Source organism: Taeniopygia guttata, chromosome 31 (genome assembly GCF_048771995.1).
Source record: "Taeniopygia guttata chromosome 31, bTaeGut7.mat, whole genome shotgun sequence".
NCBI lineage: Eukaryota > Metazoa > Chordata > Aves > Passeriformes > Estrildidae > Taeniopygia > Taeniopygia guttata.
The window spans coordinates 617940-634928 of record NC_133056.1 but is presented as its reverse complement, the minus strand read 5'-3'; the positions used below and the strand labels follow the sequence as shown (position 1 = coordinate 634928).

Below are 16989 nucleotides of genomic sequence, written 5' to 3'. Positions count from 1 at the left end.
CGATGGGGACACAGGGACAAGGATGGGGATGGGGACAGGGGGATAAGATGGGGACAGGGACAAGGGAACAAGGGTGGGGACATGATGGGGACACAATGGGGGGACATAGGGACAAGACAGGGACACGAGGACAGGAATTGGGACACAGGGACAGGACAAGGGACACCGAGTGGGATCAGGACCGGGGGGGGACACGACGCCGCCGTCGTTACCAAACTTTTATTTCCCACCTGAGGGCGCAGTACAAAATCGGGATGGGGGGAGGGGTAAATGCGGGTGTGGCCCTTTAAGTGGGGCCGAGGGGCGTGGCCTCGAAAAGGGGGCGTGGCCTCGAAAAAAAGGGGCGTGGTCTGTTAGCGGGCGGGATAAACGTGAGTGACAGCAAAAGGGGCGGGGCTTCAGTGAGGGCCCAGCCCCCAGCAGCCTCCTGATTGGGTGAGCCGGGGAAAGGGCGTGGCCTCACGGAGGGGCGGGGCTTCAAAGGGCCACGCCCAGGTGGGGCCCGGCGCCAGCGCCTTAAAGGGGCCACACACACATGGAGGGGGCCGCCCCCCCCTTCCAAGGAGCCACGCCCGGCCGAGCCCCTTTAAGAGAGGGGGGGGGTCCGCACGGGGCGCCTTAAAAGGGCAACACCGCTTAAAGGGGCGGGGCCTCCATTACAAAGCGCGGGGCCGCTTTAAGACTCTTCAAACGGCGCCTGGTGGGGCCCACCCAGAATCTTCAGGGGGGTGGGGGGTCCCGAAAAATGGGGAGGGGTCCCAAAAAATCCCCCCCAGGGCCGCCTCAGGGCTCGTCCTCCATGCTGAGGCTGCTGCGGGGGCTGGAGGCCCGCGAGGGGCCCGGCGAGGCCAGGAGGGCGCCCGGGGGGCCGAGGGGGGACAGACCCCCCCCATCGTCCATCAGGATGTCCCCCAGGGCCCCCTCGGGACCCCCCAGATCCAGCGGCAGCTCCAGGAGGCTCTGGGGGGTGGGGGGACCCCCGGGCGGAAAAGGGGGACCCCCCCCCAAAGGCTCCTCGCAGCCCCCCTCGGCCATGGGGGGGGTGAGGGGCAGCCCGTGGATTTGGGCTTGGAGCTCCAGTTCCTGCAGGTGGAATTTGGGGAGGGGGAGGGGGGGATCGGTGATTTGGGTATCCCAAATATTCCCTGGATTCTGCTCCCCACGATTCCAAACATTCCCCTCCCCTGCCCTGCTCCGGAACTCATCCCAAAGCCAAAATATTCCCAAAAATTCTGCTCTGCCCCCAGGGAGGTTCCCGAATTCCGCATTCCCGCCCCCCATTCCCGATCCCAAAATCCCAATCCCAAATTCCCAAATTCCCGATCCCAAATTCCCAAATTCCCAATTCCAAATTCCCGATCCCAAATTCCCAATCAAAAAATCCCAACCCCGTTCCCAATCCCAAATTCCCAATCTCCCAAATCCCAAATTCCCGATCCCAAACTCCCAATTCCCAAATTCCCGATCCCAAATTCCCGATCCCAAATTCCCAAATTCCCAAATTCCCAATCCCAAATTCCGGTACCTGCAGGCGCAGCTGCAGGCTGCGGTTCTGCTGCTCCCGATCCCAATCCCAAATTCCCAATCCCAAATTCCCAAATTCCCAAATTCCCAAATTCCCGATCCCAAATTCCCAAATTCCCAAATTCCCGATCCCAAATTCCCAAATTAATTCCCAAATTCCGGTACCTGCAGGCACAGCTGCAGGCTGCGGTTCTGCTGCTCCTGTTCCCAATCCCAAATTCCCAAATTCCCGATCCCAAATTCCCAATCCCAAATTCCCAAATTCCTGATCCCAAATTCCCAATCCCAAATTCCCAAATTCCCAATCCCAATCCCAAATTCCGATCCCGTACCTGCAGGCGCAGCTGCAGGCTGCGGTTCTGCTGCTCCCGATCCCAAATTCCCGATCCCAAATTCCCAAATTCCCAAATTCCCGATCCCAAATTCCCAAATTCCCAATCCCAAATTCCCAAATTAATTCCCGAATTCCCGTACCTGCAGGCGCAGCTGCAGGCTGCGGTTCTGCTGCTCCTGTTCCCAATCCCAAATTCCCAAATTAATTCCCAAATTCCCAAATTCCCAATCCCAAATTCCCAAATTCCCGATCCCAAATTCCCAAATTCCCGATCCCAAATTCCCAAATTAATTCCCAAATTCCCGTACCTGCAGGCGCAGCTGCAGGCTGCGGTTCTGCTGCTCCTGTTCCCAATCCCAAATTCCCAAATTCCCAAATTCCCGATCCCAAATTCCCAAATTCCCAAATTAATTCCCAAATTCCCAAATTCTGATCCCGTACCTGCAGGCGCAGCTGCAGGCTGCGGTTCTGCTGCTCCTGTTCCCAATCCCAAATTCCTGATCCCAAATTCCCAATCCCAAATTCCCAAATTAATTCCCAAATTCCCAAATTCCGGTACCTGCAGGCGCAGCTGCAGGCTGCGGTTCTGCTGCTCCTGATCCCATTCCCAAATTCCCAAATTCCCGATCCCAAATTCCCAAATTCCCAATCCCAAATTCCCAAATTCCCAAATTCCCGATCCCAAATTCCCAAATTCCGGTACCTGCAGGCGCAGCTGCAGGCTGCGGTTCTGCTGCTCCTGTTCCCAATCCCAAATTCCCAAATTCCCGATCCCAAATTCCCAGATTCCCAATCCCAAATTCCCAATCCCAAATTCCCAAATTAATTCCCAAATTCCGATCCCGTACCTGCAGGCGCAGCTGCAGGCTGCGGTTCTGCTGCTCCTGTTCCCAATCCCAAATTCCCAAATTCCCAATCCCAAATTCCCAAATTCCCGATCCCAAATTCCCAAATTCCCAAATCCCCAATCCCAAATTCCCGATCCCAAATTCCCAAATTCCCGATCCCAAATTCCCAAATTCCCGATCCCAAATCCCCAAATTCCCAAATTCCGGTACCTGCAGGCGCAGCTGCAGGCTGCGGTTCTGCTGCTCCTGATCCCATTCCCAAATTCCCGATCCCAAATTCCCAATCCCAAATTCCCAAATTCCTGATCCCAAATTCCCAAATTCCCGATCCCAAATTCCCAAATTCCCAATCCCAAATTCCCAAATTCCCGATCCCAAATTCCCAAATTCCCAAATTCCGGTACCTGCAGGCGCAGCTGCAGGCTGCGGTTCTGCTGCTCCCGTTCCCAATCCCAAATTCCCAATCCCAAATTCCCAATCCCAAATTCCCAAATTCCCAATCCCAAATTCCCAATCCCAAATTCCCAAATTAATTCCCAAATTAATTCCCGAATTCCCGTACCTGCAGGCGCAGCTGCAGGCTGCGGTTCTGCTGCTCCAGCCGCTGCTGCTGCAGCTCCAGCTCCCGCGCTCGCTGCGTCTCCTTCTGCAGTTTGCGGATGTAATCCACCGACGCCTTCAGGATGGTTCCCTTGTTCCAGCGCATCTCCCTGCCGGGATCAGCCCGGGTCAGCCCCCAAAAAAACCCCGGATCAGCCCCAAAATAACCCCGGATCAGCCCCAAAATAACCCCGGATCAGCCCCAAAATAACCCCGGATCAGCCCCAAAATAACCCGGGATCAGCCCCAAAATAACCCGGGATCAGCCCCAAAATAACCCCGGGATTGCCCCGGATCAGCCCCAAAAAAACCCCAAATCAGCCCCCAAAAAAAACCCCGGGATCAGCCCCCAAAATAACCCCGGATCAGCCCCAAAATAACCCCGGATCAGCCCCCCAAAAAAAACCCCAATCAGCCCCAAAATAACCCCGGGATCAGCCCCCCAAAAAAACCCCGGATCAGCCCCAAAATAACCCCGGGATTGCCCCAGATCAGCCCCCAAAAAACCCCAATCAGCCCCAAAATAACCCTGGATCAGCCCCCAAAAAAACCCCGGGATCGCCCCGGATCAGCCCCAAAAAAAAACCCCGAACAGTCCTAAAATAACCCCCGAACAGCCCCAAAATAACCCCAGATCAGCCCCCCAAAAAAACCCCCAATCAGCCCCAAAATAACCCTGGATCAGCCCCCAAAAAAACCCGGGATCAGCCCCCAAAAAACCCCGGGATCACCCCGGATCAGCCCCCAAAAAACCCCCAATCAGCCCCAAAAAAACCCCGGGATCAGCCCCGGATCAGCCCCAGGATTGGCCCCCGAAATTCCTCAGGATCACTGGGATCAGTCCCGGGATCACCCCCCAAAATACCCCCGGAACGCCCCCGGGATCACCCCAGAACGCCCCTGGGGGTCCCTCACTGCCCCATTCCCCTTCCAGGACCCTCCCTGGGGGTCCTTGGGCACCTCAGCCCCTCCAGACTCCACCCCGGGGGTCCCTAAATGTCAAATTTCCCTTCCAGGACCTACTTTGGGAGTCCTTATCTGGCAAATTTTCCCTTCTAGGACCTGCCATAGGGGGAATTCCCCTTCCAGGACCCTCCCTGGGGGTCCCTGGCTGCCCCATTCCCCTTCCAGGACCCTCCCTGGGGGTCCCCAGCTGCCCCATTCCCCTTCCAGGACCCTCCCTGGGGGTCCCTAACCACCCAATTTCCCTTCCAGGACCCTCCCTGGGGGTCCCCGGCTGCCCCATTCCCCTTCCAGGACCCTCCCTGGGGGTCCCCGGCTGCCCCATTCCCCTTCCAGGACCCTCCCTGGGGGTCCCCAGCTGCCCAATTTCCCTTCCAGGACCCTCCCTGGGGGTCCCTAACTGCCCAATTCCCCTTCCAGGACCCTCCCTGGGGGTCCCTAACTGCCCAATTCCCCTTCCAGGACCCTCCCTGGGGGTCCCTAACTGCCCAATTTCCCTTCCAGGACCCTCCCTGGGGGTCCCTAACTGCCCCTTTCCCCTTCCAGGACCCTCCCTGGGGGTCCCTAACTGCCCCATTCCCCTTCCAGGACCCTCCCTGGGGGTCCCCGGCTGCCCCATTCCCCTTCCAGGACCCTCCCTGGGGGTCCCGGCTGCCCCATTCCCCTTCCAGGACCCTCCCTGGGGGTCCCTAACTGCCCCATTGCCCTTCCAGGACCCTCCCTGGGGGTCCCCGGCTGCCCCATTCCCCTTCCAGGACCCTCCCTGGGGGTCCCCGGCTGCCCCATTGCCCTTCCAGGACCCTCCCTGGGGGTCCCTAACTGCCCCATTCCCCTTCCAGGACCCTCCCTGGGGGTCCCTAACTGCCCCATTCCCCTTCCAGGACCCTCCCTGGGGGTCCCTAACTGCCCCATTCCCCTTCCAGGACCCTCCCCACTCACGGGTCGCTGTTTTTGGGGATCAGGGTCCCCAATTCTTTGATCCGGTCGTTGATGTTGAAGCGACGGCGCCGTTCGACTGTGGGGGGGGGGGGGGACACGTGAGACCCCCCGGGACCCCCAAAACCCCCCAGGGAACCCCAGGACCCCCCAAAACCCCCCCCCCAGCCCTTGGGGACCCCCAAAATCCCCCCAAGGAGCCCCAGGACCCCCCAAAACCCCCTCAGAACCTCCCAGGACACCCCAAGGACCCCCCAAAAGCCCCCAGGACCCCCCCAGAAACCCCCAGGACCCCCAAGACCCCCCAAGACCCCCCAGGACCCCCCCAGACCCCCCAGGACCCCCCAAAACTCCCCCAAGACCCCCCAGACCCCCCCAAGACCCCCCCAGGACCCCCCCAGGACCCCCCAGGACCCCCCCAGGACCCCCCCAGACCCCCCAAGCCCCCCCAGGACCCCCCAAGCCCCCCCAAGCCCCCCCAGGACCACCCAGAACCCCCCAAACCCCCTCCCGGACCCCCCAGACCCCCCCAGGACCCCCCCAGGACCCCCCCCAGGACCCCCCAGGATCCCCCCAAGACCCCCAAGACCCCCCCAGGACCCCCCAAGCCCCCCCAGGACCCCCCCAGGACCCCCCAGACCCCCCCAGGACCCCCCCAAGCCCCCCCAGACCCCCCCCAGGACCCCCCCAGGACCCCCCCAAGCCCCCCCAGGACCCCCCCAGGCCCCCCCCAGGACCCCCCAGGACCCCCCCAGAACCCCCCAAGCCCCCCCAGACCCCCTCAGGACCCCCCCAGGACCCCCCAAGCCCCCCCAGACCCCCCCAGGACCCCCCCAAGCCCCCCCAGGACCCCCCAGGACCCCCCAAAAACCCCCCCAGGACCCCCCAGGAACCCCCAGGACACCCCCAGGACCCCCCCAAGCCCCCCCAGCCCCCCCCAGGACCCCCCCAGGACCCCCCCAGGACCCCCCCAGGACCCCCCAAAACTCCCCCAAGACCCCCCAAGACCCCCCCAGGACCCCCCCAGGCCCCCCCAAGCCCCCCCAGGACCCCCCAAGCCCCCCCAGCTCACTCAGGTTGTGGTTGTCCTTCTTCTGCCGCTCCTTCAGCAGCGCTTTGGCCTCCGATTCTGGGGGGGGAGGGGAAACAATCAGAGACCCCCCCTCAAATTAGAGACCCCCCCTCAAATTATCGACCCCCCCCCAACAAGAAACCCCTCCCCCCCCCCAAAAAAACCCCCAAAAATCGGCCCCAGATGGACCCCGAGACCACCAGAGCGACCCCCCCTGCCCCCCAAAAAAAAACCCTTTTAATCCTCCAGGGACCCCTCCCCACCGCGGGGACCCCTCCCCACCCCACAGGGACCCCCCAGGACCCCTCCCCACCCCACAGGGACCCCCCAGGACCCCTCCCCACCCCACAGGGACCCCCAAAAACCCCTCTGAGCCCCCCCAGGGACCCCTCCCCTCCATGGGGACCCCTCCTCACCCCCCAGGACCCCTCCCCACCCACAGGGACCCCCCAGGACCCCCCAGGACCCCCCAGGGACCCCTCCCCACCCCACAGGGACCCCTCCCCACCCCACAGGGACCCCCCAGGACCCCTCCCCACCCCACAGGGACCCCCCAGGACCCCCCAGGACCCCACAGGGACCCCCCAGGACCCCTCAGGGACCCCTCCCCACCCCACAGGGACCACTCCCCACCCCACAGGGACCCCCCAGGACCCCTCCCCACCCCACAGGGACCTCCCAGGACCCCTCAGAGACCCCTCCTCACCCACAGGGACCCCTCAGGACCCCTCCCCACCCTACAGGGACCCCCCAGGACCCCTCCTCACCCACAGGGACCCCTCAGGACCCCTCCCCACCCTACAGGGACCCCCCAGGACCCCTCAGGGACCCCTCAGGGACCCCCCAGGACCCCTCCCCACCCCACAGGGACCCCCCAGGACCCCCCAGGACCCCACAGGACCCCACAGGGACCCCCAGGACCCCACAGGGACCCCCCAGGACCCCTCCCCACCCCACAGGGACCCCTCCCCACCCACAGGGACCCCTCCCCACCCCACAGGGACCCCCCAAGACCCCCCAGAGCCCCCCAGGACCCCTCCTCACCCACAGGGACCCCTCCCCACCCCTCAGGACCCCTCCCCACCCCCCAGGGACCCCTCAGGACCCCTCAGGGACTCCTCCCCACCCCACAGGAACCCCCCAGGACCCCTCAGGACCCCTCAGGGACCCCTCCCCACCTCTCAGGGACCCCCCAGGACCCCTCAGGGACCCCTCCCCACCCACAGGGACCCCCAGGACCCCACAGGGACCCCCCAGGACCCCGCAGGACCCCACAGGGACCCCTCCCCACCCCACAGGGACCCCTCCCCACCCCACAGGGACCCCCAGGACCCCACAGGGACCCCTCCCCACCCCACAGGGACCCCCAGGACCCCACAGGGACCCCTCCCCACCCCACAGGGACCCCTCCCCACCCCACAGGGACCCCTCCCCACCCCACAGGGACCCCCCAGGACCCCTCAGGACCCCTCCCCACCCCTCAGGACCCCTCCCCACCCCCCAGGACCACCCAGGACCCCTCAGGGACCCCTCCTCACCCACAGGGACCCCCCAGGACCCCTCAGGGACCCCCCAGGACCCCCCAGGGACCCCTCCCCACCCCACAGGGACCCCCCAGGACCCCCCAGGGACCCCTCCCCACCCCTCAGGGACCCCTCAGGACCCCTCAGGACCCCTCCCCCCCCACAGGGACCCTTCCCAATCCACAGGGACCCCCCAGGACCCCTCAGGGACCCCTCCCCAATCCACAGGGACCCCCCAGGACCCCTCAGGACCCCTCCCCACCCCACAGGGACCCCCCAGGACCCCTCAGGGACGCCCCAGGACCCCCCTGGGACCCCTCCCCACCCCACAGGGACCCCTCCCCACCCCCCAGGGACCCCCCAGGACCCCTCAGGGACCCCTCCCCACCCCCCAGGGACCCCTCCCCACCCCCCAGGGACCCCTCAGGACCCCTCAGGGACCCCTCCCCACCCCTCAGGGACCCCTCCTCACCCCACAGGGACCCCCCAGGATCCCCCAGAGACCCCTCCTCACCCCACAGGGACCCCTCCTCACCCTTCAGGGACCCCTCCCCACCCCACAGGGACCCCTCCTCACCCCACAGGGACCCCTCCCCACCCCACAGGGACCCCCCAGGACCCCCCAGGACCCCTCAGGGACCCTCCCCACCCCTCAGGGACCCCCCAGGACCCCACAGGGACCCCTCAGGGACCCCCCAGGACCCCTCAGGGACCCCCCCCACCCCACAGGGACCCCTCCCCACCCCACAGGGACCCCCCAGAGCCCCCAGGACCCCTCCCCACCCCACACGGACCCCTCCTCACCCACAGGGACCCCTCCCCACCCCACAGGGACCCCCCAGGACCCCCCAGAGCCCCCCAGGACCCCCGACCTGAGAGCTCGGCCTTGACCCGCGGCAGCTCGGCCGGGCAGGAGCTGCTCCCGCCCCGGGCGGGGCTGAGCCCCCCCAGGAGGGGCCCTGGGGTGGGGAGCTGCGGGAGGGGGCGGGGTCAGAGCGGCCACGCCCACCCTGACCACGCCCACAAAGCCCCCAACACCTTTGAGCAAGGCCACGCCCACTTATATGCAAGCCACGCCCACCTGACCACACCCACACCCAGGGGTGTTTAGGCAAAGCCACGCCCACTCAGCCCAACATTAATTAAATATTCATAAGCAACGCCCCATTCTGGCCACGCCCCTATTGTGCCCTTATATGGGTAAGCCACGCCCACAGTGATTATACGGCAATAAACCACATCTGCATATCCTTATATGGTAATTAGCCACGCCCTAAACCCGTGTGAGCAAAGCCACGCCCACATTTCCTTATAGGGGAAAGCCACGCCCACATTTTATCATATGGAAAGCCACGCCCACATTTAATCATATGGGAAAGCCACGCCCACATTTTATCATACGGGAAACCACGCCCACATTTCCTTATACGGGAAAGCCACGCCCACATTTTATCATATGGGAAAGCCACGCCCACCTTTTATCATATGGGAAAGCCACGCCCACATTTTATCATATGGGAAAGCCACGCCCAAATTTTCTTATATGGGAAAGCCACGCCCACATTTTATCATATAGAAAGCCACGCCCACATTTCCTTATAGGGGAAACCACGCCCACATTCCCCCAGGCCCCGCCCCCTCCCTTAAAGGGCCCGCACCGTGCTGGGGAGGGGGAGGGGCCCCTCCAGGCCCAGCAGGTCCTCGTAGCTCGACTCCAGGCTGATGATCTCATCGATGACGTCATCGATCTGCGCGGGGACACGGCGGCGTCATCAAACCCCGCCCACCCCACGCGTGACGTCATCGAACCCCGCCCCTCCCTCACCGATTGAGGTGTGACGTCATCGCCGCCCTGTGTGACGTCATCGCCCCTCCCAGCGCGTCCTGGTGCTCGTTATGACGTCACAGACACGCCCCCCCACTCCCTCGTGACGTCATCACCCTCCTGTTCCTGCCTGTGACGTCATCGCCTCCCCTTATCGCACCAGCACCTCCCTGTGACGTCACACACCCCTCTGTGACGTCACGGATCCCTTTATGACATCACCACCCTGTTATTACCCCTGATGACGTCACCGTCCTTCGCCCTGACGTCATCCCCTCTCCTTATCACCTCATTATCCTCGTCGTGACGTCACAGACCCCCTTTGTGACATCATTGACCCCCTTTATGACGTCACAGACATTCTTATGATGTCACAGACCCCATTATGACATCACAGACCCCTTTATGACATCACAGACCCCTGTTATGACATCACAGACCCCATTATGACATCACAGACTGCCATTATGACGTCACACACCTAGTTATGACGCCACAGGCCGCCATTATGACGTCACAGACCCCTTTATGATGTCACAGACCCCATTATGACATCACAGACTGCCATTATGACATCACCAACCCCATTATGATGTCACAGACCGCCATTATGACGTCACACGCCCCATTATGACGTCACAGACCGCCATTATGACGTCACAGGCTGCCATTATGACATCACCAACCCCATTATGACATCACAGACCCCATTATGACGTCACAGACCCCATTATGACGTCACACACTGCCATTATGACATCACACACCCCTTTATGACATCACAGACCCCTCTTATGACATCACTGACCCCTTTATGATGTCACAGACTGCTATTATGACGTCACAGACCCCTTTATGACATCACAGACCCTTTTATGATGTCACAGACCCCTGTTATGACATCACAGACCCCATTATGACGTCACAGACCCCTGTTATGACATCACCGACCCCATTATGACGTCACAGACCCGTTTATGACATCACTGACCCCATTATGACGCCGCACACCCCCATAACCCCCCCCCCCCCCCGATGCCGTCCCGCCCCTCCCCCCCCCCCTCACCTCCTTCTCGTGGTGCAGCGGCCCCGGGGGGGTGCCGGGGGGGGGTCCGGGGGGTGTTTCGGGGGGGGGTCCCGGGGGGGGGGTCCCGGGGGGGGGTCCGGGGGGTGTTTCGGGGGGGGGTCCCGGGGGGGGGGTCCCGGGCCGGCCCCGCCCCTGGGCGTGGCTCAGGTACAGCCGCAGCTGCTGCCGCTGCGCCGCCCGCAGGTGGTACCGGGTGGGGTTCTCCAGGTGGGTCTGCACCTGTGGGGGGGGAGGGGCGCGGCCTCAGACCCCTCCCCAAAATCCCCTCCCCCGCCCCCGCCCCTCCAGAACCTTCCCCCAGAGATTCCAGCCCGGGAATTGCCGGAATGTCCCAAATCCCCCTCCCCAGTTATCCCAAATTCACCCCCAGAGCCCCCCAAATCCCCCTCCCCCATTATCCCAAATCCCCCTCCCCAGTTATCCCAAATCCCCCCAAATTCCCCTCCCCCCTTATCCCAAATTCACCCCCAGAGCCCCCCAAATGCCCCTCCCCCATCATCCCAAATGCACCCCCAGAGCCCCCCAAATGCCCCTCCCCCATCATCCCAAATCCCCCCAAACCCCTCCCCCATCATCCCAAATCCCCCCAAATCTGTCCCCCATTATCCCAAATCCCCCTCCCCAATTATCCCAAATTCACCCCCAGAGCCCCCCAAATTCCCCTCCCCCCTTATCCCAAATCCCCCCAAATTCCCCTCCCCCCTTATCCCAAATTCACCCCCAGAGCCCCCCAAATTCCCCTCCCCCATCATCCCAAATCCCCCTCCCCAGTTATCCCAAATTCACCCCCAGAGCCCCCCAAATTCCCCTCCCCCATCGTCCCAAATCCCCCCAAATCTGTCCCCCATTATTCCAAATCCCCCTCCCCAGTTAGCCCAAATTCACCCCCAGAGCCCCCCAAATCCCCCCTCCCCCCTTATCCCAAATTCACCCCCAGAGCCCCCCAAATTCCCCTCCCCCATCGTCCCAAATCCCCCCAAATCTGTCCCCCATTATTCCAAATTCCCCTCCCCCCGTTACCCCAAATCCCCCCAAATTCCCCTCCCCCATCATCCCAAATCCCCCCAAATCCCTCCCCCCCTTATCAGAAATCCCCCCAAATTTCCCTCCCCCATTATCCCAAATTTTCTCATCCAGAATTCCCAAAATCCCCCATTACCCCAAATCCCCCTCCCCCCCTTAGCCCGAATTTCCCTCCCCCATTACCCCAAATCCCCCAAATCCCTCCCCCATGATCCCAAATTTTCTCATCCAGAATTCCCCAAATCCCCCCAAATCCCTCCCCCATTATCCCAAATTTTCTCATCCAGAATTCCCAAAATCCCCCATTACCCCAAATCCCCCCAAATCCCCGCCCCATTATCCCAAATTCACCCCCAGAGCCCCCCCAAATCCCCCCAAATTCCCCTCCCCCATTATCCCAAATTTTCTCATCCAGAATTCCCAAAATCCCCCCAAATCCCTCCCCCATCATCCCAAATTTTCTCATCCAGAATTCCCCAAATCCCCCCAAATTCCTGCCCCATTATCCCAAATTCCTCCCCCATGATCCCAAATTTTCTCATCCAGAATTCCCCAAAATCCCCCATTACCCCAAATCCCCCTCCCCCATCATCTCAAATCCCCCTCCCCCCCTTATCCCGAATTTCCCTCCCCCATTACCCCAAATCCCCCCAAATCCCTCCCCCATTATCCCAAATTCACCCCCAGAGCCCCCCCAAATCCCCCTGCCCCGCACCCCCCACCCCAACACCCCAAATTTCCCCCCAACACCCCAAATTCCCCCCCAACCCCCCAAATTTCCCCTCCCCCTCACCTTGAGCACCTCGGGGGGCACGCGGGGGGGGGTCCGGGGGGGTCCCGGGGGGTTCCCCACGGCGATGGCGGGGGAGGGGCCGGGGGTGGGGGGTCCCGGGGGGGTCCCGGGGGGGCGGCGGCGCTCCCGCCGCTCCTGGTCCTGCGCCTGCGCCCGCATCAGCTGCAGCCGCAGCAGCGCCCGCGAGGAGGGGGCGGCACCGCCGGGGGGCGCCCCGGAGCTGGGGGGGAAAGGGTTAACGGGGCAGGGGGAGGGGGGGGTTTGGGGGGATTTGGGGGGGATTTGGGGGGATTTGGGGGGATTTGGGGGTTTTTTGGGGGGGATTTGGGGGGGGTTGGGAGGAAAGGGTTAACAGAGGAGGGGGAGAAATGGGGTTTTGGGGGGGATTTGGGGGGAATTTTAGGTGAATTTTGGGGATTTGAGGGGGATTTGAGGGGGATTTGGGGGAGTTTGGGGGGGGATTTAAGGTGAATTTTGGGGATTTGAGGGGGATTTGGGGGGGGTTTGGGGGAGTTTGGGGGGATTTGGGGGATTTGGGGGGGATTTGGGGGGAATTCGGGGGTCCCTATGGTCACGGGGTGGGGGACCTTGAGATCTGGGGGGGAAAGGGTTAAAGGGGCAGGGGGAGAAAGGGGTCCCCGAGATTTGGGGGGGATTTGGGGGAGTTTGGGGTGGATTTAAGGTGAATTTTGGGGATTTGGGGGGGATTTGGGGGAGTTTGGGGGGATTTGGGGGAGTTTCGGGGGATTTGGGGGGAATCAGGGGGTCCCCATGGCCCCGGAGCTGGGGGAAAAAGGGTTAACAGGGGACGGGGAGAGGGGGGTCCCCGAGGGGGATTTGGGGGGATTTTGGGGGGATTTGGGGGAATTTGGGGGGAATTTGGATGAATTTTGGGCAAATTTGGGGGGCATTTGGGCATTTTTGGGGGAGTTTTGGGTGAACTTGGGGGAATTTGGGGATCTTTGAGGGAATTTGGGGCGGGTTTGTGGGGGAATTTCGGGGATGTGGGGTGAATTTGGTGGATTTGGGGCAAATTTGGGGGGATTTGGGGATCTTTGGGAGAATTTGGGGATCTTTGGGGTGGATTTGGGATAATTTTGGCTATTTTGGGTGAATTTGGGGTGTATTTGGGATAATTTGGGATAATTGGGGGTGAATTTGGGATAATTTGGGGTGAATTTGGGATGAATTTGGGGGTGCTGTACCTGGGGGGGGGGAGGGGTTGGCTGGGATGATTTGAGGTGAATTTGGGGTGAATTTGGGATAATTTGGGGTGAATTTGGGGTGAATTTGGGGTGAATTTGGGATAATTTGGGGTGAATTTGGGATAATTTGGGGTGAATTTGGGGTGAATTTGGGGTGAATTTGGGATAATTTGGGGGTGCCGTACCTGGGGGGGGGGAGGGATTGGCTGGGATGATTTGAGGTGAATTTGGGGTGAATTCGGGATGAATTTGGGATAATTTGGGGTGAATTTGGGGTGAATTTGGGGTGAATTTGGGATAATTTGGGGTGAATTTGGGATAATTTGGGGTAATTTGGGGGTGCCGTACCTGGGGGGGGGGAGGGGTTGGCTGGGATGATTTGGGGTGAATTTGGGGTGAATTTGGGGTGAATTTGGGATAATTTGGGGTGAATTTGGGGTAATTTGGGGTAATTTGGGGGTGCCATACCTGGGGGGGGGGAGGGGCTGGCTCTTCAGGCTGTAGAAGGGTCCGGGGGGCTCCGTGGGGGTCCCGGGGGGGTCCCCGGGGTTGGGGTCCCCTGGGGGGGCCTCACTGGGGGTGCCCCCCCCGGGGGGGTCCCACTCGATGTCGGCCACGATCCCGGACTCGGGGAGCCCCGAGCTGGGGGGCACAGGGGGGCTCAGGGACCCCCGAAATACCCAGAGACCCCAAAACTCACCCAGAGACCCCCAAAGTTCATCCAGAGACCCCAAAACTCACCCAGAAAACCCCAAAGTTCACCCAGAGACCCCAAAACTCACCCAGAGACCCCCGAAATTCATCCAGAGACCCCCAAAATTTACCCAGAGACCCCAAAACTCACCCCGAGACCCCAAAACTCACCCAGAGACCCCAAAACTCACCCAGAGACCCCCAAAGTTCACCCAGAGACCCCAAAACTCACCCAGAGACCCCAAAGTTCACCCAGAGACCCCAAAGTTCATCCAGAGACCCCAAAATTCACCCAGAGACCCCAAAACTCACCCAGAGACCCCAAAATTTACCCAGAGACCCCAAAGTTCACCCAGAGACCCCAAAACTCACCCCGAGACCCCAAAACTCACCCAGAGACCCCAAAATTTGCCCAGAGACCCCAAAATTTACCCAGAGACCCCCAAAACTCACCCAGAGACCCCCAAAACTCACCCAGAGACCCCCAAAGTTCACCCAGAAAACCCCAAAATTCACCCAGAGACCCCAAAACTCACCCAGAGACCCCCAAAGTTCACCCAGAGACCCCAAAACTCATCCAGAGACCCCAAAGTTCGCCCAGAGACCCCAAAACTCACCCAGAGACCCCCAAAGTTCACCCAGAAACCCCAAAACTGACCCAGAGACCCCAAAACTCACCCAGAGACCCCAAAGTTCACCCAGAGACCCCCAAAGTTCACCCAGAGACCCCCAAACTCACCCAGAGACCCCAAAACTCACCCAGAGACCCCAAAATTCATCCAGAGACCCCAAAATTTACCCAGAGACCCCCAAAGTTCATCCAGAGACCCCAAAACTCACCCAGAGACCCCAAAATTCACCCAGAGACCCCAAAACTCACCCAGAGACCCCAAAACTCACCCAGAGACCCCAAAATTCATCCAGAGACCCCAAAACTCACCCAGAGACCCCAAAATTCACCCAGAGACCCCAAAACTCACCCAGAGACCCCCAAAACTCACCCAGAGACCCCCAAAACTCACCCAGAGACCCCCAAAGTTCACCCAGAGACCCCAAAGTTCACCCAGAGACCCCCAAAACTCACCCAGAGACCCCCAAAGTTCACCCAGAGACCCCAAAGTTCACCCAGAGACCCCCAAACTCACCCAGAGACCCCCAAAGTTCACCCAGAGACCCCAAAATTCTCCCCAGCCCCTCCCAACCCCCTTGGGACCCCCCCCAAATCAGCCCCAAAGCCCCTAAACTGCCCCAAACCCCCTCGGGACCCCCTCAAACCACCCCCACCCTGGTGGGACCCCCCAAAAACCCCAAACCCACCTCAAGGCTCCCCCAAACCCCCTTGGGACCCCCCGAAATCCTCCTGGGACCCCCATAAACCCCCTTGGGACCCCCAAAATCCCCCCAAAACCCCTTGGAACCCCCCCAAAACCCCCCTAAACTGCCCCAATCCCTCTTGGGACCCCCATAAACCCCCTTGGGACCCCCCCCAAATCCTCCTGAGACCCCCATGAACCCCCTTGGGACCCCCAAAACCCCTTGGAACCCCCCGAAAACCCCTTGGAACCCCACTAAAACCCCCCTAAACTGCCCCAAACCCCCTCGGGACCCCCAAAATCCCCCCAAAACCCCTTGGAACCCCCCCTAAACTACCCCAAACCCTCTTGGGACGCCCCCAAATCCCTCTGAGGCCCCCATGAACCCCCTTGGGACCCCCAAAACCCCTTGGGACCCCCCCAAACCCCCTTGGAACCCCACTAAAACCCCCCTAAACTGCCCCAAACCCCCTTGGGACCCCCAAAATCCCCCAAAACCCCTTGGAACCCCCCCAAATCCCTCTGAGACCCCCCCAAACCCCCTTGGGACCCCCATAAACCCCCTCGGGACCTCCCAATCCCCCCCAAACCCCCTTGGGACCCCCCAATCCCCCCCAAACCCCCTCGGGACCCCCCCCAGCCCCCCAAAGCCCCCTCCCCCCCGGGGGTCCCGTACCTGAGCAGCCGAAGGGTCTGGGGGCTCCCGGGCCCCTCCAGCAGCAGCAGAACCGCGGGGGGGCCCGGGGGGGGCCCGGGGGGGGGCGCGGGGACCCCCTCGGACATCGCCCCCCGCCCCACGGCGGCACTGGGGGGGGGCACGGGGGGTGGGGGAGGGGGTTTGGGGTGGGGGGGGTCCCTATGGGGCGGGGGGGTCGCTATAGGGCTGTGGGGTCCCTATGGGGCCGGGGGGTCCCTATGGGGCTGTGGGGTCCCTATGGGGCGGGGGGGTCTCTATAGGGCCGGGGGGGTCTCTATGGGGCTGTGGGGGTCGCTATAGGGCCGGGGGGGTCCCTATGGGGCTGTGGGGACCCTATGGGGCTGTGGGGTTTCTATGGGGCTGTGGGGGTCGCTATAGGGCAGGGAGGGTTTCTATGGGGCTGTGGGGTCCCTATGGGGCCGGGGGGTCGCTATAGGGCGGGGGGGGTTTCTATGGGGCTGTGGGGTTTCTATAGGGCCGGGGGGGTCGCTATAGGGCAGGGAGGGTTTCTATAGGGCCGGGGGGGTCGCTATGGGGCTGTGGGGGGGTCTCT

The 16989-nt window shown here is 61.9% G+C and overlaps 1 protein-coding gene across 1 annotated transcript; it reads right to left on the bottom strand.

Moving 5' to 3' along the window:
- Positions 1-205: 205 nt before the first annotated feature.
- TFE3 (transcription factor binding to IGHM enhancer 3) lies at positions 206-16529 on the bottom strand. Its single transcript, XM_072920468.1, has 10 exons — positions 16416-16529; positions 14202-14375; positions 12529-12748; positions 10692-10931; positions 9459-9548; positions 8673-8772; positions 6278-6334; positions 5209-5284; positions 3275-3416; positions 206-1089 (listed from the first exon to the last, which is right to left on the bottom strand). Exons 1-10 carry the CDS (start codon positions 16520-16522, stop codon positions 784-786), a joined length of 1512 nt encoding a protein of 503 aa, XP_072776569.1. The 5' UTR covers positions 16523-16529; the 3' UTR covers positions 206-783.
- Between the last annotated feature and the right edge of the window lie 460 nt (positions 16530-16989).